The sequence below is a fragment of the Oncorhynchus keta genome, chromosome 32, assembly GCF_023373465.1.
Source record: "Oncorhynchus keta strain PuntledgeMale-10-30-2019 chromosome 32, Oket_V2, whole genome shotgun sequence".
In the NCBI taxonomy this organism is placed as follows: Eukaryota; Metazoa; Chordata; class Actinopteri; order Salmoniformes; family Salmonidae; genus Oncorhynchus; species Oncorhynchus keta.
This window is the reverse complement of record NC_068452.1, coordinates 16,508,239-16,533,374: the sequence shown is the minus strand read 5'-3', so window position 1 is coordinate 16,533,374 and position 25,136 is coordinate 16,508,239. Positions and strand designations below refer to the sequence as shown.

General features: G+C 41.9%; 1 protein-coding gene across 2 annotated transcripts; it reads right to left on the bottom strand.

The window, feature by feature from the left end:
- Positions 1 to 204: 204 nt before the first annotated feature.
- Positions 205 to 23,599, bottom strand: LOC118365166 (cell division cycle protein 27 homolog). Of its 2 annotated transcripts, none has more exons than XM_035747137.2 (19): positions 23,356 to 23,599; positions 21,942 to 22,017; positions 21,249 to 21,396; positions 20,844 to 20,969; positions 19,991 to 20,088; positions 19,565 to 19,734; positions 16,248 to 16,465; positions 15,080 to 15,191; positions 14,726 to 14,844; positions 14,341 to 14,440; positions 12,147 to 12,351; positions 11,675 to 11,847; positions 9,515 to 9,667; positions 9,087 to 9,295; positions 3,318 to 3,435; positions 3,005 to 3,133; positions 2,792 to 2,866; positions 2,174 to 2,336; positions 205 to 1,807 (listed from the first exon to the last, which is right to left on the bottom strand). In XM_035747137.2, exons 1-19 carry the CDS (start codon positions 23,380 to 23,382, stop codon positions 1,719 to 1,721), a joined length of 2,508 nt encoding a protein of 835 aa, XP_035603030.1. In that variant the 5' UTR covers positions 23,383 to 23,599; the 3' UTR covers positions 205 to 1,718. The 2 variants fall into 2 exon arrangements, with proteins under 2 accessions (XP_035603030.1, XP_035603031.1); XM_035747138.2 differs by having other exon boundaries at positions 205 to 1,804.
- Between the last annotated feature and the right edge of the window lie 1,537 nt (positions 23,600 to 25,136).

Below are 25,136 nucleotides of genomic sequence, written 5' to 3'. Positions count from 1 at the left end.
TATGAGACTTGTGATATAAATCCATACTTCAAATTTTAACTAGGCTATAAACTGTTGTTCAGTCCCCCAATCATTAGCCAATCTGATCAGCATCTACTAAAATACATTGTCTTATCAGGTCTTTGTAAAGGCAGATGCAGCCAGTAAGTCTTATATTTGCTGACATTCACATTTTGGGGGAGTACAAGGCAGTCAAATAGAGCACATGTTTAAAGTAGTTTATTCTATCATTTCAAATATCCTTAAAATGAATAGCACATATATACATGAACAGACATTATCCCCAAAGACAGAACACATTTTAAATTAAGACCCCAACGCACTTGCAAAATGAGAACATAATATTTTGACCTGGCTGTGCAGAGGACACATTTTAAGTTACACGTATCCATACACTATGCCTTAGAAAAAATGATCAGAACTTTAGGAAAGGCATTTCAACTCCTTGATATGGGGCAATATTTCTGAATGTGGCATTGAGATTTTTGCCTTTCCCAACTGTACGTTAAGCACATCAAGAAACATTGTATACATACACACAGAATCAATGTGAAATTCCCCAAACACACATTTGGATATTTGTGTGATTAATTCTAGGGGATCACATGCATCCAAATATTGAAACTGGGCATTTAATCCCCATCATCATACCTTGTATTAATGTGGTCAGTGAGAACCAACCTGTGTTAGCCTTGTCCCAGATCAGTTTGTGCTCTTTCCAACTCCATTACTGTAATTGTCAAGCAAACATGTTTGGCACGACAATGAATGACAAGTAGTTGGCATGATGGCACAAACAGACTGCCACTCAGGCTAAACCTGTGGATGATTATCATATTTTAGCACATTTGTTTCTAGAAGTATTTCATGATGAATCACATCAAAAGAACTGCACATTCAATCTTGTTGACAGGTTGGATGAACCACTGGCTTTTCACATCGTTGTCAATGAGAGGCACTTCTAAAACAAACATGGTTAAATATGTCTCATATTTATTTATCTGTGATCGAGACATCGGTCATTGCAAGATCAATGAAACTCGCAGGGCCATAGCCATGGTTGGAACACCTTGGACGTCCCAGAAATGTGCTTGTCCTCAAACCTCTCCCATACATTTACTCACGGACCAATCAGCAGAGAGGAACCAAAGAGTTATAGGCTATAACACAAGTGTTTATTCAGGGTAAAGCTGATTAAAAAAAAAACATTTAAAAAACTAAACATTAAGACATGAACGCCCATGAATGTTTGTTGCTTATTTTTCTTCCGTGGGCATTAACGCAGTGCTCCAAACCTAAAAAGAGAAAATTATGTCTTTCAATGATGAGGGGAGGGACATTCAAAATCAGCACTGATGGGGCGATGTGGTGCTGATGTGGTATTCTAGGAAAAACAAACCAACATTTTTTTTTTTTAATTAAAAAACATCCACACATGGCTGCATGGGACCTGACGATAATGATAAGCCAGTGAGGACTAAGGCATGACAGGAGAAGGACGAGGATGGTGGGAGTAGAAGAAAACAAAACCAAGAAATAGCAGATTATTATTATTATTTTTTTTTAAACAATCGGAGGTACTGTATTAGCAGCAGTCTGTTTTCCTTTTTTTCCTCTTCCTCTTTAATACTGGAGTCCAGAGGTTGGCTCCAGGTTGGCATGGTTTTTAAGTCCAAAGGAGGGGTCTGTGTGAAGGGGTAGGGTCTGGGGGGGGGGGGTTACAGGACCTCATCGCTCTCAGCGGTGTGGAGCTGCGTGTCGTCTGCGTCGGTCATACTGCTCTCCTGCGACTCCTCCACCTCAGCTGCTGGGGACAAGGTGGATGTCAGAGGTCAAAGCATGGCTCCTGACAGTGACTTTTCAGCTTCCTTCTTGAAGTAACAGACAGAAGCCTGACCATATTGGCATTCTCGCCCTAAAATATGTACTTTAGTGGTAGGCCACACCTTTCTGGAGTGTTTCACATATACTATTCAAATTCGGAAGAATATTAACTCGAAATGACATAATACTAGTTAGTACTCAATGTTTAATTTTTAAGGCTGTCAAATACTTTGCATTTATAAATGATCATGTAGCGCATAACAAATGTACAGGTCATTGCTGTCATTACCAGGGAACTAAATGGTCATAGCTATGCATCCGTCTGTTATGGCAGTCACAGTGGTTGTACCTGAGTCATAGGGGTAGTCCTCAGTGACAGGCTCCTCGTCATCAGGGAGGTACCTCTTGTCTATGGCCTCTTTGATCTGATTGTTGGCTCCTTTGGGATCCAGGTCCATGGCCCAAGAGAAGTTCATCAATGCCAAGTGTGTCTGGCCCAGCTTCTTATACACCTGAGGGGAGCAATAGGGAGGAAAGCATATGATTAGAGCAGGACACACCATCCATATAAATACATTCGTAAACTGTCTCAACTTACCCATACACATAGACTCGGTACCGGTACCCCTTGTATATAGCCTCGTTATTGTTATTGTGTTACCATCTCTCCTTTATTTAACACATTTCTTACTTTTTAAAAACTCTGCATTGTTTGGTTAAGGGCTTGCAAGTAAGCATTTCACAGTAATACCGGTTGTATTCGGCGCATGTGACATAAAATTTGATGTCATAAACATCTCATAGCTATTTAGTGCATTGCACAAAGTCAGACGTATGATATTTGAGAGGTGAGTGTAAAGTGGTCTATTATTGAGTATGAATATCAAAGTGACAGTAAATTCTTCACTTATAATCGACTCCTTTCCTCGTAATCCCCACAAAGAAAATAAAGTTTACGTTTGCTTACCTTTCCTATTAAAAAGTAAACAAGGGACTCTTTGGGCACTATTTGTTTCAGCTCTTCAAGCTCTTGTAGAGCCGCCTGAAAAGGGAACACAAAAACCTTTTCTTAGACTTAACCAGTAGAAAATGCAGTGAATAATGATATTAATATGGAAGATGAATTGTGCTGAAAAGTAGGTTAGTCAGTGTTCGCTTGTGAAATGTCATATGGACCTACCTTGTACTTTTCATTAGCGAAGAGGATGGAGGCCCTGTGGAATTTGCATAGAGGGTTCTTGGGGTCTATGTTGATCGCTCTATTCAGGGTTTCCAAAGCATGGTCAGACTTCTTTAGTGCATGCTGAACCTGTGTGGAAACAGGCAACATGGAGCAAGATAGTGTGCCATAAAGAACATTGGAAATATGACTCAAGTACCAAATGTAAAACACTACAGGCTTTGAAAATAGTAACAATAATACATATGATTCATAAAGTATTTTTGTAAGTGAGCTGACTGAGTTGAAAGAGACAGTGTAGCAGGCCACTCACCACTCCGATGTGGCAGAGGAGCACAGAGCTCTGAGGGTTGATGCTAAGTGCCTTCTTGAAGTGAATCTCTGCCAGGTTGAATTTCTCCTGCTTATAGTAGATCATCCCCAAGCCATACCTGGAGATGGAGGGACGAAGAGAAAACAAAATAAAAAGGTGAGGTAAGTGTCTCCCATAATCATAAATTATTCAATATCATCAAAATATGAGATTTAAGCTTTAATTCCTTAGAGACTTTAGATTAAGGTAATACAGTGTTGTGTTCGGGAATACCTAAAGCGCGACCAATTCAAGACCGGATCGAGTCCGAGTCAAGACCGGAGAGGGCCCGAGACAGAGTCAAGACCAGAAAAAAATGTGAGTCTAATTCAAGACCATGTTTGTAATTGTCAAATCATCACCATAAGAGGTCAAAATGTCCAGTATTTCAGGGTACATATTTCAGAACATGGATTCTTTAGACATTCAGAAGTGAAAAAATGCATGCTGAGGAAAAATAGAGCCATTACAAATTATTACTAACCCAAACACAGTGGGGAATAACAGGCCTTCTACACCTTCAGAGAAGGCGAAGGATTAATAAAATAATTATACTATTTTCAATGGTGTTCTGATTTAATCGCTTCAGTTTTTGTTGTAAAGAAAAAGGTTAACGCTGCCGAGAAAAAAAAAGATCCAACCAGGATTTTTCTTTGCTGGTCTCTGAGGAGATAAATGTAGCTATAACTTAGTCAGCCATTGGCTAGGCCATCAGAAGCTAGACATCTGCCATTCAACTGTAATAGGGCAAAATTTGGAGTGAGAGTAAAATCAACCAATCACATTGACTTAATGAGGTGGGCCTGTTTTTACAAAAACATATAGAAACTGACATTTTTTTTTTAAGGCCAACAGCAATAACAAGCAGTAGATTTCCCACGGTCTAGCTAGCTAGCTTTTGTTGTCTAGTTTGCAGCGGCTGCAGCAGGTGTTATATAAGAGCATGTTGTTGTTAATTTGTTAGCTTCTCCCTTTTCAAGAACAACTTAAAACAAGTTACGTTTCAAATAATCATTCTCTGGTGAGTGGAACTGTTTATTGCAGCGCACTCGCTGTTAGCCAACTCTTTGAAAATAACTTGTGTTTTTATTTTTTATTTAATCAGGTAGGGTAGTTGAGAACAACTGTGACCTGGCCAAGAATAAACAAACATACAGTCAACACAATCAAAAAAAAGTCTATGTACAGTGTGTGCAAGGGAGGTAAAGGCAACAAATAGGCCATAGTGGCAAAATAATTATAATTTAGCAATTAAACACAAGAGTGATATGGGTGCAGAAGATGAATGTGCAAGTAGATACTGGGGTGCAAAGGAGCAAAATAATAAAATAAGTAACAGTATGGGGATGGGCTATTTAGAAATGGGAGCTGCTCTGACAGCTGGTGCTTAAAGTTAGAGAAGGAGATAGCTGGAGACTCCAGCTAAGTGATTTTTGCAATTCGTTCCAGTCATTGGCAGCAGAGAACAGCAGAGAACTGGAAGGACAAGCGGCCAAAGGCGGAATTGGACGCATTTTAGCAATATGAAATCTTATAAATCTGTTCATATACACACCAGGAAGAATGGCACTTAAAAAAACTATTCTGACAATAAATGATTAGAATGTTTGGGAATTACGCATACTAAAGGCATTTGTGAAAATTACATAGCAATATAAAGTGGGAAAGCGGCCGGTGCGCAATAGCCATTCAGAACTACAAGTAGACCTTTATACAAACAAGCCATTTGCCACATGGGCCTGCAATCCTTCACTTTGAACTGGACTGTATTTACAGGCAGTTGTAACAGAGCAATTTTAGATCATTAGAACACATTCGCGAAAAGCCACAAAATACACCTGAATGGATTTCTGCAAATATGTAAAACATCACGGTCATAACGTGGCATTTGGGAACTTTACATTTTTATTGATCAAACAACCATGAAAAGGTGGGCTCTCTCTACCTCAGTTATGCACATCAACAAGAACAACAACTACTGCTAGCCAGAGCAAGATAAAATCTAACGAAGGAACATTAGATAAACACTCAAACTTTTTCAGCTAAACAAATGGGGAATTGTGCCCTCGTCCTTCTGCACCTTGCCTGCCAATGCATGCTTGTACCAACCAAACACCTAAGCACATCTCACTGACCCTTTTACTCGACGCAGCAGAGCTGATTACATGTTATCTAGAGTGTTCTTGACTAACTATTAGAGGTCGACCGATTATGATTTTTCAACGCCGATACCGATTATTGGAGGACCAAAAAAGCCGATACCGATTAATCGGCCGGTTTTTAAAAAATGTATTTGTAATAATGACAATTACAACAATACTGAATTAACACTTATTTTAACTTAATATAATACATCAATAAAATCAATTTAGCCTCATGTAGATAATGAAACATGTTCAATTTGGTTTAAATAATGCAAAAACAAAGTGTTGGAGAAGAAAGTAAAAGTGCAATATGTCCCATGTAAGAAAGCTCACGTTTCAGTTCCTTCCTCAGAACATGAGAACATGTGAAAGCTGGTGGTTCTTCAATATTCCCAGGTAAGAAGTTTAAGGTTGTAGTTATTATAGGACTATTTCCCTCTATACCATTTGTATTTCATTAACCTTTGACTATTGGATGTTCTTATAGTCACTTTAGTATTGCCAGTGTAACACTATAGCTTCCGTCCCTCTCCTCGCTCCTCCCTGGGCTCGAACCAGCAACACAACGACAACAGCCACCACATCGAAGCAGCTTTACCCATGCAGAGCAAGGGAAACAACCACCCCAAGGCTCAGAGCAAGTGAAGTTTGAAACGCTATTAGCGCGCGCTAACTAGCCAGCCATTTCACTTCGGTCACACCAGCCTCATCTCGGGAGTTGATAGGTTTGAAGTCATAAACAACGCAATGTTTGACGCACAACGAAGGGCTGCTGGCAAAACTCACGAAAGTGCTGTTTGAATTAATGTTTACGCGCCTGCTTCTGCCTACCACCGCTCAGTCAGATACTTGTATGCTCAGTCAGATTATATGCAACACAGGACACGCTAGATAATATCTAGTAATATCAACCATGTGTAGTTAACTAGTGATTATGATTGTTTTTTGTAAGATAAGTTTAATTCTAGCTAGCACCTTACCTTGGCTTACTGCATTTGCGTAACAGGCAGTCTCCTTGTGGAGTGCAACGAGAGAGGCAGGTCATTATTGCGTTGGACTAGTTAACTGTAAGGTTGCAAGATTGTATCCCCCGAGCTGACAAGCTGAAAATCTGTCTTTCTGCCCCTGAACGAGGCAGTTAACCCACCGTTCCTAGGTCATCATTGAAAATAAGAATGTGTTCTTAACTGACTTGCCTACTTAAATAAAGATTAAATAAAAGGTGTAAAAAAAAGATATATATATATATTTTTTTATTAATTCGTTATATCGGCGCCCAAAAATACAGATTGTTATGAAAACTTGAAATCGGCCCTAATTATTAATCGTCCATTCCGATTAATCGGTCGACCTCTACTAACTATGACCTTGTTTTGCCTACGTTTACTGACACCGTTCATATTCATCAGGTGTTGTGCGTTCGTAAATTCAGTTCCGCGCTCTGGCACACTCAGACGAGAGTGCTCTGAAATCAGAGTAGAAAGCCAGGGTGAATTTGCAAATGCAAGAGATATGCTAAGTCGTTCAAGTTCTCGCTAGCTAACCAAAAGACACCTACATCTCTAGCTTTGTATAGCCACAAAAAAACGATATGAGGGACAAAAACAAAAAAAATTCTCACTCAATCCTCCGATGGCATGACATCCTGCTAGCTAACTAGCTAGCTAGTGTTCGGCTCCATATTTTTAGCTTGCTACATAAATAGATACGCTAGCCTATTAGCCACGTTATGAGTAACTTGTGATCCTTGCTGGTTTGATTATATTGACATTCCCAACCTTAGTTACATTCATCCGTTTTCATATCGATTCATTGAAACAATGCATCCCAAATGAAGGCAGCAAACAATGTACCAGGCCAGCTGTGATTTACAGCCTGATAAAAAGTTTTGGGATTATCAAGAATTGCATTGGTGAATTATATGAATCATGCATTGAACTGTATCCAACTATTCTGCCAACAATTCCTTATTTGACTGAACATTCCATTATGTAAACTATAACATTTTTTAAAACCTCTTATACAGTTGGTTTTGAAGCATAAACTGTGAATTTGATATTTTTGACTGATATTATGATTGTTTCATATCTGCAAAGTAGTTGAAATGCTGTCAGTCCCCTTTAAAAACCTTAGGTTAACGGTTGGTTACTTTGTGTGCTAAACATGAAATGTTTTTTGCAATGGGAAGTAGTTGTTGTAAATTTTGATTGAGAAATGCTTAATGGTTGTGTTTTTGTATTCTTATGATTGGGACCTACTGGCTTATTATGTCCGAGGTTATAGACTGCTTATCCTTTAACATCATGCTGTGTGACTGCCGTCTTTCCATCGGCCCTGTGCAGTGTTGTAGTGGTGCCTGGAGAAGTCAGTATACTCCAATTTTGACAAAACGTTCCCAAATGGCCCACCCAGTGAAGGAAAGGCTCCCTGTGTGAATAATCCTCTTTTCCTATAATAGGCCTCTGACAACCCAGGCTCATCCATGTCTACTCCCCCGATGCAAACAATTGCGCATCACAAATAGTAAACTAACCAACACTTCAGACTAAAATTTTCAATACCTGGTTTACATACCCATTGTTGACTTAGTTAGCATTTACTAGTAGATATGTTAAAACGTCTGTCCTACACTACCGGCTACCAATATCATTCTTCTGTGAGCTACTCCATGCCAAAAGCAGTTGACGGCTTCACACTCTTGCTGCCTGCAAATGATATTCCTCTGAAATTTGGCGTGTGCGGCGCGCATGTGAATATATTTCACGTGCTTTGCGATTGTGTAGGCTACTTTTTGCATGATTTCTCTATTGTACTAAGTATTATATCACCACTACACTACTTTGATACGCATCAGTAGGGATTAAGTAGTGAGTATAAGCAATTCCCACTTAACAACAACTGGGTGTAGGGTTTAAACCTGCCTATACTTTCCACTACACCACTGGCCCTTTGTGTGTACAAAAAGTGCTATAATATTACAGTTGCTGGCCTTTCAGAATCACAAACCTGTCACACACTGAAGGCCTATAGGTTCACCACTGCTCAAACATGTCTATAATAGATATAAAGGCTGTTAAGATATTAATGTTGGCCTGGCGAAGCAGTTTTATGCGCTGGCTGAACGGAAGCTGATAATTATGAGTGTTTTACTCTGCTGGTCTTGGGAAGAAATTACGGGTCCCCACTGTCCGAGACAAGACCGAGTACAAATGTATCCAACACAAGAACTCAACATGTGGTCTCGAGACCGGACTGGAGTACTACGACATGGAGGGAATAAGATAACATAGTATGGTAACATAGTATGGTAATATAATAAACATAAGAGAATTTTCATCTATTACATTTACATTTAAGTCATTTAGCAGACGCTCTTATCCAGAGCGACTTACAAATTGGTGCATTCACCTTATGACATCCAGTGGAACAGCCACTTTACAATAGGGCATCTAAATCTTTTAAGGGGGGTGAGAAGGATTACTTTATCCTATCCTAGGTATTCCTTAAAGAGGTGGGGTTTCAGGTGTCTCCGGAAGGTGGTGATTGATATTACGATTGCAATTCAGATTTTGGTCCACTAACTCACCAGGCATTGTAGTGGCGTGTGTTAACTCTGATGGCGTTACGGAAGCAGGCCAGAGCCTTCTCCAGCTCCTCTGTGAGGACAAACTCATGGCCTAGCAGCGTGTAGGCGTAGGCAAAGCCCGGGTTCACCTGGATGGCACGCTGGAAGAACTTAATGGCTATGTCATGCTCCCTCTGCAGACTGAAACAGTTACCAGCCACGCACCATGCCTAAGACAAAAAGAGAGTGTTGGGGAGGAGGGAGGGAATATAAGGAGAGAAAAGGGTATGAGTAATGATAGAAATAGGAGCAAAAGGAACAAAATTAGAATCACTTGTTAGCATTTCCCAATGGAAAAGTCTCAATTGAACGTACTTTTTAGTCCAGGACTTGACATGTGGATACGGTACATGCAACGGTTTGTCCCAGTGTGTTAGTTAACTATGTACCTCTGGTGAATTCTTGTCCATGTCGGTGAGGTCTTTGGACAACGCCGACAGGGCCACGTCCTTCTGCAAGTGCCACAGGGTGGTGGAGTAAATCTCCATGCCCTCCACCCGGTAGCTCTCGATGCGCCGCACCTCCGAGAAGATCCTCTCCGCCTGCAGGAAGGGGAAAGGAGACAAAGAGTGAGAAGTTTCTAATTGAGCCATTGAGAAGTGGCAAAAGCCACCATACACAGCCATCGACCACTCTTTGCATCCAATTGACAATCTTAACCCTGTGAAATTGTAGTAAAGACAGGAGGACATCTAGCTTCAGATGCCCACAATCCGTTTTAGGTATAATAAGAATGGCGCCGAAGGAGATGGCTGCCGTTTTACGATCCCGTAGCCAATTGTGCATGTTTTTTTTGCGTCATTTGTAACTTATTTTGTACATAATGTTTTTGCCACCGTGTCTTATGACCGAAAAGAGATTCTAGATATCAGGACAGCGATTACTCACCCCGTACTGGAGGAATATTTTTTCTTCAACGAGTTGGACGGGAAGGATTTACTTCAGACGCCCGACAAGGCCCTCGTCCCAGTCATTTGCAGGAGAAAGAGACGGAGGTATCAAGGACGAAGGTCCGGGTGCCTTGTAAGGATCCGTCGCCGAGAGGGTAATCTACCTTTACCATCAGTCCTATTAGCCAACGTACAATCAATCGATAATAAAATAGACGAACTACAATCACGTATATCCTACCAACGGGACATTAAAAACTAATATCTTATGTTTCACCGAGTAGTGGCTGAACAATGACATAAATAACATACAGCGGGTGGGTTTTAAGCTTTTTCGGCAGGATAGAACAGCGGCCTCTGGTGAAATAGGGTTGGCAGTCTATGTATATTTGTAAACAGCTGGTGCACGAAATCTAAGGAAGTCTCAAGGTTTTGCTCACCTGAGGTAAAGCATCTCATGATAAGCTGTAGACCACGCTATTTACCAAGAGAGTTTTCATCTGTATTTTTCGTAGCTGTCTATATACCACCACAAACCAATGCGGGCACTAAAACCGCACTCAATGAGCTGTATCCATCCATAAGCAAAAAGGAAAATATTAATCCAGAGACGGCGCTCCTAGTGGCCGGGGACATTAATGCAGGGAAACTTAAATCCGTTTGCCTCATTTCTACCAGCATGTTAAATGTGCAACCAGGGGGGATTTATTTTTTATAACTCTACACCACCTTTACTCCACACACAGAGACACGTACAAAGCTCTTCCTTGCCCCGCACTTGACAAATCTGACCATAATTCTATCCTCCTGATTCCTGCTTACAAGCAAAAACTAAAGCCGGAAGCACCAGTGACTCGGGCAATAAGAAAGTGGTCAGATGAAGCAGATGCTAAGCTACAGAACTGTTTTGCTAGCACAGACTGGAATATGTTCTGGGATTTTCTGATGGCATTGAAGAGTACACCACATCAGTCAATGCATCGATGACGTCGTCCTCACAGTAACTGTACCCCACCAAAATGCCATGGATTAAAGGGAAACATCCACACTGAAATAACGGGTAGCGCTTCCGCTTTCAAGAAGTGGGATGCTAACCCGGAAGCTTATAAGAAATCCCGCTATGCCCTACAACGAAACGTCAGAGGCAAAGCGTCAATACAGGACTAAGAAAGGCTTCTTGACAACTTCTACCCCCAAGCCATAAGACTCCTGAACAGCTTATCAAAGGGCTACCCAGACCCCTCTTTTAAGCTGCTGCTGCTCTCTGTTATTATCTATGCATAGTCACTAACTCTACTAACTCTAATTTTACCTCGACTAACTGGTGCCCCCGCACATTGACTCTGTACCGGTACCCGCTGAATATAGCCTCGCTATTGTTATTTTACTGCTGCTGTTTAATTATTTGTTACACACACACACACACACATAAATACATACATACATACATACATACATATATACACATATATATACATATATACACATACATATATACATATATATATACACACATGTTTTTTTTTTTTTTTTTTTTGAACACTTTCTTAACTTGCAAGTAAGCATTTCACTGTAAGGTTGTTGTATTCGGCGCATGTGACAAATAAAATGTGATTTGATTTAAAAAGGTGAACCAAGCAAAAGAGGGTCCTCCCTTACCTGCATGTATTCGGCCAGCTCAAAGTGGGCCCTGCCGATCTGTCCCAGGACCCACCCTGTGTTGTAGTGATGGGAGGGTAGCTGGCTCAGGATGCTGATGGCCTCTTTACAGTTGTAAGAGCAGAGGGCCAGGTACCCCCGGCCGATGTCTCGCATCAGCGACATCAGGCCATCTGGAACACAGAGGGGAAAGAGGGGTTGGAGATGGACTTGTGATGGCATCTTTGTAAGGACATTGTTCCATTGTGTTAGTCATAGCTAAAGTATGACAAGGTGGCTAAGACTATAGAAATGTATTACAATTATAACAGAAACTCAAAAAGTCAAAACTACTGCATTACTTTGACATAATTTGTTTAATGGCAGTGTATCCCTACGTCTCAGCTCAACATCTTGATATGGTCATGTAAAGAAGAATCATTGAATTGAAAGTCAATGTCTGAGAATTCATCCTAACAGTGTCCCAACTCACCTGCAGCAGCCTTCTGCAGACTGAAGGCCTGGAACTGAGGAGTGCCCATACTGACTTTCCCCTCTGTCATGGACGAGTCCAGCTTGAGGATCTCAATGCTCTCGTTCAGGTTGGATGGGGTGATGCCTCCCTTGCCAGTTTTTGACTTGGTCTTCCGGTTGGGGATTTTGGTGGGGAACTTCATTTTCAGCTTCTTGCTGTTCTCCTGTTGAGGAATGCATGTTTGTTTGTGTTTAGCATTTCAAAGACCTCTGCTAACGTCAAATACATGTCTGCCCCCCTCGCTTTTGACATTTAATACTAACAGAGTACAAGGAAAAAATAACGTCTTTGTCAAGTATCTCACCAGCACAGCGCCAGTCTGTTTTGTGCCAACCTCCATTCTATATAGAACAAAATAATACATAACTGCAATCTCTGCTCATAAATATCATTACACTACTTAAATGCTAGACCTGAAAGCAAACTGATGTTTTTGTTTTCCTGGTTAAAAAGATGCACCACAAATTAGTACTGTGCAGCCGTCTTCATCGACCTTGCCAAGGCTTTTGACTCTGTCAATCACCATATTCTTATCGGTAGCCTCGCTTTTTCTGATGACTGCCGTGCCTTGTTCACCAACTACTTTGCAGACAGAGTCCATTGTGTCAAATCGGAGGGCATGCTGTCCGGTCCTCTGGCAGTCTATGGGGGTGCCACAGGGTTCAATTCTCAGGCCGACTCTTTTCTCTGTACATATCAATGATGTTGTTCTTGCTGCGGTAGATTCCCTGATCCACCTCTACGCAGACGACACCATTCTATATACTTCCGGCCAGTTCTTGGACACTGTGCTATCTAACCTCCAAACAAGTTTCAATGCCATACAACACTCCTTCCGTGGCCTCCAACTGCTCTTAAACACTAGTAAAACCAAATGCATGCTTTTCAACCGTTCGCTGCCTGCACCAGCACACCTGACTAGCATCACCACCCTGGATGGTTCCGACCTTGAATATGTGGACATCTATAAGTACCTAGGTGTCAGGCTAGACTGTAAACTCTCCTTCCAGACTCATATCAAACATCTCCAATCGAAAATCAAATCTAGAGTCGGCATTCTATTCCGCAACAAAGCCTCCTTCACTCACGCTGCCAAACTTACCCTAGTAAAACTGACTATCCTACCGATCCTCGACTTCGGCGATGTCATCTACAAAATAGCTTCCAACACTCTACTCAGCAAACTTGGATGCAGTTTATCACAGTGCCATCCATTTTGTCACTAAAGCACCTTATACCACCCACCACTGCGACCTGTATGCTCTAGTCGGCTGGCCCTCGCTACATATTCGTCGCCAGACCCACTGGCTCCACGACATCTACAAGTCCATGCTAGGTAAAGCTCCGCCTTATCTCAGTTCACTGGTCACGATGGCAACACCCACCCGCAGCACGCGCATCTCACTGATCATCCCTAAAGCCAACACCTAATTTGGCCACCTTTCGTTCCAGTTCTCTGCTGCCTGTGACTGGAACAAATTGCAAAAATCGCTGAAGTTGGAGACTTTTATCTCCCTCACCAACTTCAAACATCTGCTATCTGAGCAGCTAACCGATCGCTGCAGCTGTACATAGTCTATCGGTAAATAGCCCACCCATTTTTACCTACCTCATCGCCATACTGTTTTTATTTATTTACTTTTCTGCTCTTTTGCACACCAATATCTCTACCTGTACATGACCATCTGATCATTTATCACTCGTGTTAATCTGCAAAATTGTAATTATTCACCTACCTCCTCATGCCTTTTGCACACAATGTATATAGACTTTTTTTCTACTGTGTTATTGACTTGTTAATTGTTAACTCTGTGTTGTCTGTTCACACTGCCATGCTTTATCTTGGCCAGTTGCAAATGAGAACTTCTCAACTAGCCTACCTGGTTAAATAAAGGTGAAATAAAATGTAAAAATAAAAAAATCCTACTGTTCATCTCAATCCCAGTATTTGCTTATTTGTTTAAAGGGAAAATGCACTCAAACTATATTTTGGTATTTGTTTCATTAGTCCACTGTTGATAATACCATAATGTTTTGAATACCAGCAGTCAACTTTTCAAGATATTGGAAAGTGCCACTTGTCAGATCATCATGATGCATTTTGAAATGTAAAAAAAAAGGCAAATTCCCAAAGGAGTCTTTGCTACGTTACCTTGGCAGTAGAGCTGGCACTGGTGAAGAGTCTGGAGCTCCGTCTGGGCTGCACATTGGGGGGAGCAGCGATGGTGGGGCTCAGCACTTGAGGCGTAGTACTACAGTAGGCACAGAAAAACAGCAGAACAATGGTCATCAGGTCTTCATACTTAGACAACCATAAGCACAGAGAACACTAACGCCATGAGTGACATTTCACGTTTAAAGCACAAGACTTAAAACAAGTATGGATCACAATTTCATAACATTCACACAATTTCACCTTGCATGAATTCTCACTGAAAATGAACCAGTATTGTGAGTACAGCCGTCCTTTTTGGCAACATCTCTGCATTTCCATACTGTAAAAATGGGTCCATATGGGCCTTGTAATGAGCACATACCTGGTCTGTGGGGGGGCAGTGGTCTGAGTCTGGTTGAAGGGGATAGGGATGACCTCCCTGCTGTTACCACTCTGTGCAAACACTGACTTCGTCCCCACCTGACTGATTCTCGCTACAGACTGGAGAGAGAAGTGGGAACAAACTGTTAAAAAAAATGTGCAACAAAACATCTGACCGCCTTCATTGTTCAATCCATCACTGAAATTAAAAGGAATCTCCTCTGAAGTTGAAATGTTTTCTATTCAGATTACACAGATCATTTTTATACACAGTAGGTTGCTCTTCGATCAACACTCCAAATAGGAGAGCCACATAACAGTTGTTGTCTTCATTATAGCGATGACGCGTGCATACCTTCTTTGGTGGGACTCCGGGAGGGGGCGGCTCCATCCCCGAGCCACTGTGAGAGTAGTTCTGAAGATACAAGGGTTCCCCTGGGCTGGGCTCCAGGGGCAAGATTCCAAAACTGGGAATAAGATCAAATGGATTGTCAGTATAAAAATATACATTGTTGACTTATTCAGCTCTGTATAATTTAGCCCATCATCCAGAAGTCCCATGGACGCCATTTACATCCCGTTACAGTACCAGAGAAGCCTGTAACAGGTAGAAAAGACCACAGAACAAAGCCGTTGTAGAGGATAAAGGCTGGAAAGCAGTAATCAATAAGTCCTCTGAAGCCAGTTATCATTACAGTCTCCCTAATTACAGACTAGTGGACAATGGAGCTGGATGATGAGTAAATGAGAGACCAGTATGTACTGCAGCCAGATGCACAATGTCAAATTATAGCCTAGATAATGGTACTTGACTACAATTTACAAAGGCATGGACAAATTACTAGCGGAGTGATCGCTGATAATAGAATAATGTTCTGAGGAGAGTGCCAGTGCATATGCCTCTATAATGTAGGGTGTCCAATTAAAAACTCATATTTTGACCAATGGGTAAAATAACATTAATTGGGCATGTACTCATCTAAGAAAACTAATGCTGCAAAACGCATGTCTCTATCATAATCCATTCCAAAACGTTATTGGCGTTTTCACCCTTGTAGGTTGGCCAAAATTAAGGTAACTAAATCAATGGAGGCCAGATAAGTGGTCAAAATACAAGAAAATAGCATTGTGTCAGCTAGGCTTGATGCTGTGAGAATGAAGGCAAACTGAAAGACCCCACTGAAAGACTTAGAACATTAATAATCATATTTGTCTTGGTAAAATGTATTTTATATCATAAGTGAAATTTCAAAGCGCCTTTTCCTCCCTGTCTGGGCAGAGTGGGTGGACACCCTACATAATGACACTGTAAACGTAGTCGAAGAAGGAAACACGTGGGAGTGCCTCAATACAAAGGGAATACATGCCACACTCAAAATACTGTGCCACACGACACGTATGAGCAGATTGACACAGGCATGCGTCATCTGTCCACTTATGATAAAAACAGCCCAACGCAAATAAGAGCCTCTACTGTGAAAAAACATTGCATATGTGAGTGTACAGGGTGAGACCACCGGTACCTGGGTGTGAGGGGGCTGAGTGCTGCCGGTCCTCCCAGTAGACTGCGCCCACTCTTGGGTTTGTTATGCACTTGTTTGGATAGCAGGGAGCCGCCTGTCCCCAGAGTCCCTACGGTGTCCGGGGAGATGACGGACGAGTCGATGTAGGACATGGCGGAGTCTGTGTTCAGAGACGAGTACTTTGAGTTGGAAGACTCCAGGTTCAGTCTGTTTAATTCCTACAGGGGAGGGAAAGGGAACAAGACAAGGGTTGTCAGATCTTCTGTGCATATTTGGTTAGACAGGTTATTGGGGGGTGGGGGGGGGGGTTTAATTGACTCATCACGCTCTTATTGAATCATATATTGATATTGAATCATGTAGTAACCAAAAGTGTTCAACAAATCAAAATACACTGCTCAAAAAAATAAAGGGAACACTAAAATAACACATACTAGATCTCAATGAATGAAATGTTCTTATTAAATACTTCTTTCTTTACATAGTTGAATGTGCTGACAACAAAAATCACGCAAAAATGATCAATGGAAATCAAATTTATCAACCCATGTAGGTCTGGATTTGGAGTCGCACTCAAAATTAAAGTGGAAAACTACATGACAGGCTGATCCAACTTTGATGTAATGTCTTTAAAACAAGTGAAAATGAGGCTCAGTAGTGTGTGTGGCTTCCACGTGCCTGTATGACCTCCCTACAATGCCTGGGCATGCTCCTGATGAGGTGGCGGATGGTCTCCTGAGGGATCTTCTCCCAGACCTGGACTAAAGCAGCCGCCAACTCCTGGACAGTCTGTGGTGCAACGTGGTGGATGGAGCGAGACATGATGTCCCAGATGTGCTCAATTGGATTCAGGTCTGGGGAACGGGCGGGCCAGTCCATAGCATCAGTGCCTTCCTCTTGCAGGAACTGCTGACACACTCCAGCCACATGAGGTCTAGCATTGTCTTGCATTAGGAGGAACCCAAGGCCAACCGCACCAGCATATGGTCTCACAAGGGGTCTGAGGATCTCATCTCGGTACCTAATGGCAGTCAGGCTACCTCTGGCGAGCACATGGAGGGCTGTGCGGCCCCCCAAAGAAATGCAACCCCACACCATGACTGACCCACCGCCAAACCGGTCATGCTGGAGGATGTTGCAGGCAGCAGTACGTTCTCCACGGCGTCTCCAGACTCTGTCAGTTCTGTCAAGTGCTCAGTGTGAACCTGCTTTCATCTGTGAAGAGCACAGGGCACCAGTGGAGAATTTGCCAATCTTGGTGTTCTCTGGCAAATGCCAAATGTCCTGCACAGTGTTGGGCTGTAAGCACAACCCCCACCTGAAGATGTCAGGCCCTCATACCACCCTCATGGAGTCTGCTCAAACGGTCAGAAACAGACACATGCACATTTGTGGCCTGCTGGAGGTCATTTTGCAGGGCTCTGGCAGTGCTCCTCCTTGCACAAAGGCGGAGGTAGCGGTCCTGCTGTTGGGTTGTTGCCCTCCTACGGCCCCCTCCACGTCTCCTGATCTACTGGCCTGTCTCCTGGTAGCGCCTCCATGCTCTGGACACTACGCTGACAGACACAGCAAACCTTCTTGCCACAGCTCACATTGATGTGCCATCCTGGATGAGCTGCACTACCTGAGCCACTTGTGTGGGTTGTAGACTCCGTCTCATGCTACCACGAGAGTGAAAGCACCGCCAGCATTCAAAAGTGACCAAAACATCAGCCAGGAAGCATAGGAACTGAGAAGTGGTCTGTGGATACCCCCTGCAGAACCACTCCTTTATTGGGGGTGTCTTGCTAATTGCCTATAATTTCCACCTGTTGTCTATTCCATTTGCACAACAGCATGTGAAATTTATAGTCAATCAGTGTTGCTTCCTAAGTGGACAGTTTGATTTCACAGAAGTGTGATTGACTTGGAGTTACATTGTGTTGTTTCAGTGTTCCCTTTATTTTTTTGAGCAGTGTATATTTTAGATTTGTCAAACTAGTCACCCTTTGCCTTGTTGACAGCTTTGCACACTCTTGACATTCTCTCAACCAGCTTCGACTGAAATGCTCTTGGAGGTCCCACATTATGCTGAGCACTTGTTGGCTGCTTTTCCTTCACTGTGCAGTCCAACTCATCCCAATTGGGTTGAGGTTGTGTGATTATGGAGGCCATGTCATCTGATGCAGCACTCCATCACTCTCCTTCTTGGTCAAATTGCCCTTACACAGCCTGATGGTGTGTTTTGAGTCATTGTCCTGTTGAAATGAAATGATAGTCCCACTATGCGTATCGCTGCAGAATGCTATGGTTGCCATGCTGGTTAAGTGTGCCTCGAATTCTAAAATCACTGACAGTGTCATCAGCAAAGCACCCCCACACCTCCTTTTCCATGCTTCACGGTGGGAACCACACAAGCAGAGATCATCCATTCACCTACTCTGAGTCTCACAAAGACATGGCAGTTGGAACCAAAAATCTCAAATTTGGACTCATCAGACCAAAAGGACAGATTTCCACCGGTCTGATGTCCATTGCTCGTGTTTCTTGGTCCAAGCAAGTCTTCTTTTTATTGGTGCCCTTTAGTAGTGGTTTCTTTGCAGCAATTCGACCATGAAGGCCTGATCCACGCAGTTTCCTCTAAACAGTTGATGTTGAGATGTGTTACTTGAAAATGTGAAGCATTTGTTTGGGCTGCAATTTATGAGGCTGGTAACTCTATTGAACTTATCCTCTGCAGAAGAGGTAACTCTGGGTCTTCCTTTCCTGTGGTGGTCCTCATGAGTCAGTTTCATCATAGAGCTTGATGGTTTTTGCAAATGCACCTCAGAAACTTTCAACGTTCATAATTTTCTGGATTGACTTACAACTGAAATGCATTCCAGGTGACTACCTCATGAAGCTGGCTGAGAGAATGCCAATAGTGTGCAATGCTGTCATCAAGGCAAAGGGTGGAAGAATCTCAAAATCTATTTTGATTTGTTGAACAATGTTTTGGTTACTACATGATTTTACGTGTTATTTCATGGTTTGATGTCTTCACTATTATTCTACAATGTTGAAAATAGTACAAATAAAAGAAAAACCCTTGAATGAGTAGGTGTCCAAATTTGACAGGTCCCCATAAGAATAGGTTTACCGTTACACCCCGAGTGTTCATAGATCACATTCTTCCACAGTCCCAACCCCTGACCAAACACCAGATCAAACACTCATCTTGGTACCAATGCAATGCAAGCCATCATTGCAAAGAGAGCCAAACCTGGCTGTAGAAAAATATTGATGACAGGAATACTGGGTTTAAATGGACTGAGGGAGGGAGAGTCGAAGGGACGTACTAAGGTGTCCTGGGGCGTCTCCATGAGCACCGTGTCCACCTGGCGGTGGGGCATGTTGTGGCTTGGCGTGTGGGCGGGGCTGATGGGGAGCAGGGAAGGGGCTCCACTCCCACCGTTGAAGCACTGCAGGGACGTCAGTCTGAAGATCTGCTCCGGGTCCGGACGATCGCCTGACAACAAAGATAGAGGTTAATATAATTAGCAGGGGAATGGAATAGAGAGTGGATTTGAGCCTGAGCACTGGTCAGGGAATTCGATTTGGTTCTGCCATCATGCATGGGATTAGGACCCATGTAAATTTCCCTTTTTTTGTCTTACTATGACAAGTGAATCAAACTCTATTGTTCATGCAAATACATAGTCTATCATCTTCACATGCATTATATAACCAACTACCTCCCCACCCTAGCTGATCGACTGACTCACCGATCTGACAGAGGGACTCAAAGGGAGACCACAGGAAAGGATTCATACTCAGGCTCTTCTGATAACATTCTGAACCTTTGGCCAGACGATCCGTTTTGCTGCACAGACAGGAGAAAAATGATTCTCGATATTGACTGATGCATATGGGTGACAGGCACGCACATGCAATCACACAACAAAACACATTGCACCTGGTCATGTTAATCTAATTTAGAACATTCCAGCTAATATCTTTGCCAGGATTAGCTTGTTTCTGTACGTCAATTCTAATGTATAAGAGGAAGCAACCACTCACTGGGCATTTATGAAATATACCAGAATACCACGTTGTTTAGAGTCTGATTTCTGAGATGGTTACACTTTAGAAATTGAGACAACAGCATTTTGATTGTGATTCATGCATGTCTAAATTGTAACATGATGTTCATGACTAAGTGATAAATGCTCAGACATTCTAGCCCACTGGCTGAGCTTACATCATGTTCTAAATACGGTATCTCTGTAGAAAGGGACACATCCTCTGCTTAGGAGGCTGCTGCAGCCCCTTGCTGCTTTCAAATAGTCCATTTGAATTGGCCACGGTAACATCCAAATATCATTAACAGACATGCCTCCTCTCCAATTCATTAGCAACACCATGGGAAGCTGAATAAACAAAGTTTTCGGGATACAATAAACGTGTCCATCTCAACAAACATCAAGGCACTGCTATGCCCAACCCTATTCACTAGGGTACAACGTTTATCACTCAGTTGCATAGTAAAACATTAAGTACACAAGCAATCAGCTCTCAACATTCCCAGGCAATGCTTTAGATTGTTAACCAATGAAGCAATGAACATGGTTATCCTACCAATAGATTTGCCCCAACAGGGATAATGTGAAACAGGCAGAGTCTCCAAACTCTGTGACAATGTCCTCCTGGCTCTTCTGTTTGTTCAGGACCCCCCCTGTCAGGATCTGCTCTCCTTCTGCAAGCCTGGGAAAAGAAGAGGACCGGAACACTGATGTGAGCATACTGGGGTCAAAGAGAAGGGGAGCTATCCAGGCCTCTTGTCCTCGGACTGGCCCTCTTTAATCCTTGTTTGAGGAAATATTGTAGTCAATTCTTGCATGACAGAAGAGCAAGACCATAAATCCATTTGGCTGCAGTATGCAGCATGGCCAAGAAAATAATATGTTGGCACTCTGGATTCAAAGCATGCACAATATCATAGCTATGAGGTCTAAAACATCAGAAACAAAATAACATCCTTACTTGCTCAGTTCTACACAGCACTTGGCGAGGAGGTATTTGCATTGTGGCGTTGTGCAGCTGTGCCCCTTGAGAAGGCGGTATGCCTTGTAGGCCTTTCCTGAACGATAGTAGCATGTGGCTAACAGAAAGAGGGCCTCCTCCGAATGCACTGTGAGGAGGATAAGAGATGCATCCAAATAACGCATCATTTAAATTAACATACATACAGATACATACCCTGACACACACAATCTCATTCCCAGATGACTAGGAGTTATACATATAAATGCTATTCATTTGGCTCTGACATTTTCAGACATGCACTGACGGCATTAGATTCCTTTTGGCATGTGTGACAGCATTAGATTCCTTTTGGCATGTGACAAATGTTCATACCTGATGTGTTATTTTGATCGACTCACGTCTACGCTATAGCCTGATAGTCCACTGCAGTGTTGTGCATTCCACATTAAAGCAACAGCAGTCGACAGGCTATTCTATAAGAAATTACAATGTCTTTGAAAAACTGTTTTGCATGTGTCCGTCAGGCCCCACAAGCCACCATCATGTCAAAACCTTTTAGGAGTATCTGTATGGATTAAAGAATTCAGATGGAACTGTACAGTTGTCAGCACAGTAAGCTGGAACACGAGGTGCTCAGGTGTGCTGCAGCATGGACAGGATTTTCAAGACAAGATGGATAGATTTCATTACCTTCAGCATAGAGTCTCTCAGCCAGGAACACGGCATCTCGGTAGGCATAGTGGTTTAGTGCATGCCAAACAGCAGCCTAGACACAGGGAGACAAACAAACGCATAATGCCATGTCTCCCATTTCCCCTATCTGCATCTCTACATATTGTCACATAGCCTACTGTGATTGTCTGATCTGGTGGTGGCCTCATCAGTCAATAAGCACATGCGTTGATAACATTCGTTGAATACAAAGCTTGCAGCTTATTATAGCAGACTATTCCATATTATGGCTGGCTGTTAGCTAGATGGCTATGAAATGTTGACACAGCAAACAACCATATGCTAGCTACATTCGACTGGCAGGCAATGCTAGTGGGGGGAAAACATGTCTAGTTCTGGCGATATCCAGTTTTTCGTGGCAAGTGTCAAACATTTAGCTAACGTTATTTCATCGTTCGAAATCAATACCAACATCTGTGGCCATAGGATAACTTAGCAATGTAACTAACTATGTTAGTTGCGGTAACGTTACTTGGCTAGGTCAGATCTGATTATTTAAGGTTACGTTAGCTGGCAAGTGGCTAACGTTAGCTGCATCAAATGGTCAACAAACGCTATGTCAATGCAGGCAGCAGTTATCCATGTAGCTAGCTAGCATTGAGTAGTTAGCGAACTAACGTTAGCCAGTGGTTTTCAGTATTTTCAATTCAGCTGTCAAATGACCATTTACTATACAACCTGAAATAACTGTTACACCTTGGATGACATGTTAGTGAACTTACTAGTATCTAACTTAGATTAACGACTTTAGCGTTAGCTAATGTTATGCTGCAGAGAAAGAACGACATTGGAATAATGTTAAACATCAATCTGATCAGCTGTAACGTTTAGCTAACTAACTTATTTCATTTAGATAACGTTATCTGGAAAAACTCACTTTACTGTCATAGTTTAAGTTAGTAATTAGCTAACGTTAGCAAGTTATGTTAGTCTAACCATCTAATATAGTTTGCTAGTAGCTAACTAGTTTGCTAAAATTAACAAGAATTCAAAACAAACCTTGCATAACTAACGTTAACTCACTAACGTTAACGTAGATAGTTAGCTAAATATGGCTAATGACTGAGCACCTACTTCAGTTAAGTTACCTGGCATCTACCGCCCTCTAATTTCGGATACCTGGCTGACAGTGGCAGTTCGAAAGAGTACCCCCTGTGTAGTAACGTTATATATTGAATAACAGGCACTAGTTTTTGACAACGAAGCAACTATTCGGGGAATGCTAGCTGGCTAGGCCAAACATTTGTTTTCAGGCCTCGGTGTAGCAGTAGTGGATCTTTCTGTTAGGGAGGGACCAGTGCAAGCCACAATTACATCCCTCTTGTCCTGCATGTGACAGTTTTCTTCTTGGTATAGCAAACTGCTTCGTTACCTGAACAGGTTCCTGCAGCACCGTCATTCCGTTGTCAGGCTCCTTCTCTCGTCCACTGTTTTGTGTTTCCCTCTATCTTCTGTTCCTTTCTTAGTTCAGTATCCAGGCCAGAAGTAGTTCTGAAGATTTGAACACAACGACCGTTACCGAGCATGCCGAAAGCTCCCGAAAATACCCGAAACAGATGCGAAAGTATCAGCTTACGAATAGAATCGAAGACAAGCGTACATGACCGAAACAGTCGTTAGCCGAAATAGAAAATCATTTTTATAGCTGTGCCATTGCAACCTTGTGTCAGATCATTTCGTATTATTCTGTAAGTAAAACCGAGACACTACATCTAGTATGATATGTTACGTTTCACAGGATATGTATTAATTTGTGATGTCCATCCATTTTGTATGTTATGTTAAGAAATGAAAATCCTGCAATATGTCACAAATTGTACGATATGTTATCCATTCCAATGTGTTGTTGCTAACGTTAGCTAGCCTAGGGGTTGGAGTTAAGAGTTAGCTAAAAGGGTTAGCTAACATGCTAAGTAGTTGCAAAGTAGCTAAAAAGTCATTGTGAAGTTGCTGAAGTTATAAAGTTGTCCATGATGAGATTCGGTCACACAACCTCAAATCAAATGTTATTTGTCACATACACGTGTTTAGCAGAAGTTAATGTGGGTGTAGCGAAATGCTTGTACCTTTGGGTTGCTAGAAATTCACGTTACCAAACACACCTTTCATTTTTGCCTTAACAGGGCTTGACATTAACTTTTTTAGCCACTTGTATGTAGAACAGAATTGTTACTTGTCTGAATGATCAATTCAAAAAAGGTTCTGTAATTACCAGGGGCCAAAAGGGTAACTGAAAACTGTGTTGTATGATGCAAGGAACCACTTCACAAAATAACCTTCATTGTTATCACTGATAATGGAAGGCTTCTAGTCTATGATACTATGTATTATATTTTCTGCCGTTGTGGCCTTGAGCAAGGCATTTAACCCCCCCACAAAGTAAAACACTGTACGGATAGGCTACTATATAAAACACATGTGGTCCTTCAACCCTCCGTCTGGAGAGCTACTTGATGTGCAGCATTTTTATCCAACCATGCTCAAACACACCAGATTTAGCTTATCAAGGTACCCGTTTTTTTAAGTTTTGTTTTTAAATGTGGTGTCTTCGAGCAGGGCTGGAGCAAAAGCCTGCACTCCCAGTAGCCCTCGTGGACTCCAAGAGGAGGGTTGACCACCTTGCAACATTACAATTACAACCAAATACTTTTAATGTTTTTATAAAATAAATCCTCTTTCAATGAACCAGGGATCAACTTGCTAAAGTGGGTGAAGTAGCAAACTAAGATGTTTAACTATTTGTAAGGTTAAAATATTCAGCGGTCAGGAGGGATCTTGACTAGAGGTCGACCAATTATGATTTTTTTTACACCGATACCGATTATTGGAGGACCAACAATAGCCAATACCAATTAATCTGCAGATAAAAAAATAAAATAAAATAAATATATATATATACACACACACACAGTTGAAGTCAGAAATTTACATACACCTTAGCCAAATACATTTAAACTCAGATTCACAATTCCTCACAATTAATCCTAGTAAAAATTCCCTGTCTTAGGTCAGGTAGGATCACCACTTTATTTTATGAATGTGAAATAAATAAATAGTAGAGAATTATTTATTTCAGCTTTTATTAATTTCATCACATTCCCAGTCAGAAGATCGCATTAGTATTTGCTAGCATTGCCTTTAAATTGTTTAACT

Bases quoted from the DNA above. Each gene is read 5' to 3' on its own strand.
- LOC118365166 (XM_035747137.2), bottom strand. From the start codon at position 23,382: ATGACGGTGCTGCAGGAACCTGTTCAG. The intron at 12,352-14,340 runs GTAACGTAGCAA...ATTCCTCAACAG, and splicing joins GTGCCAGCTCTACTGCCAAG to GAGAACAGCAAGAAGCTGAA. The intron at 11,848-12,146 runs GTGAGTTGGGAC...TCTGTGTTCCAG, and splicing joins TCTGCAGAAGGCTGCTGCAG to ATGGCCTGATGTCGCTGATG.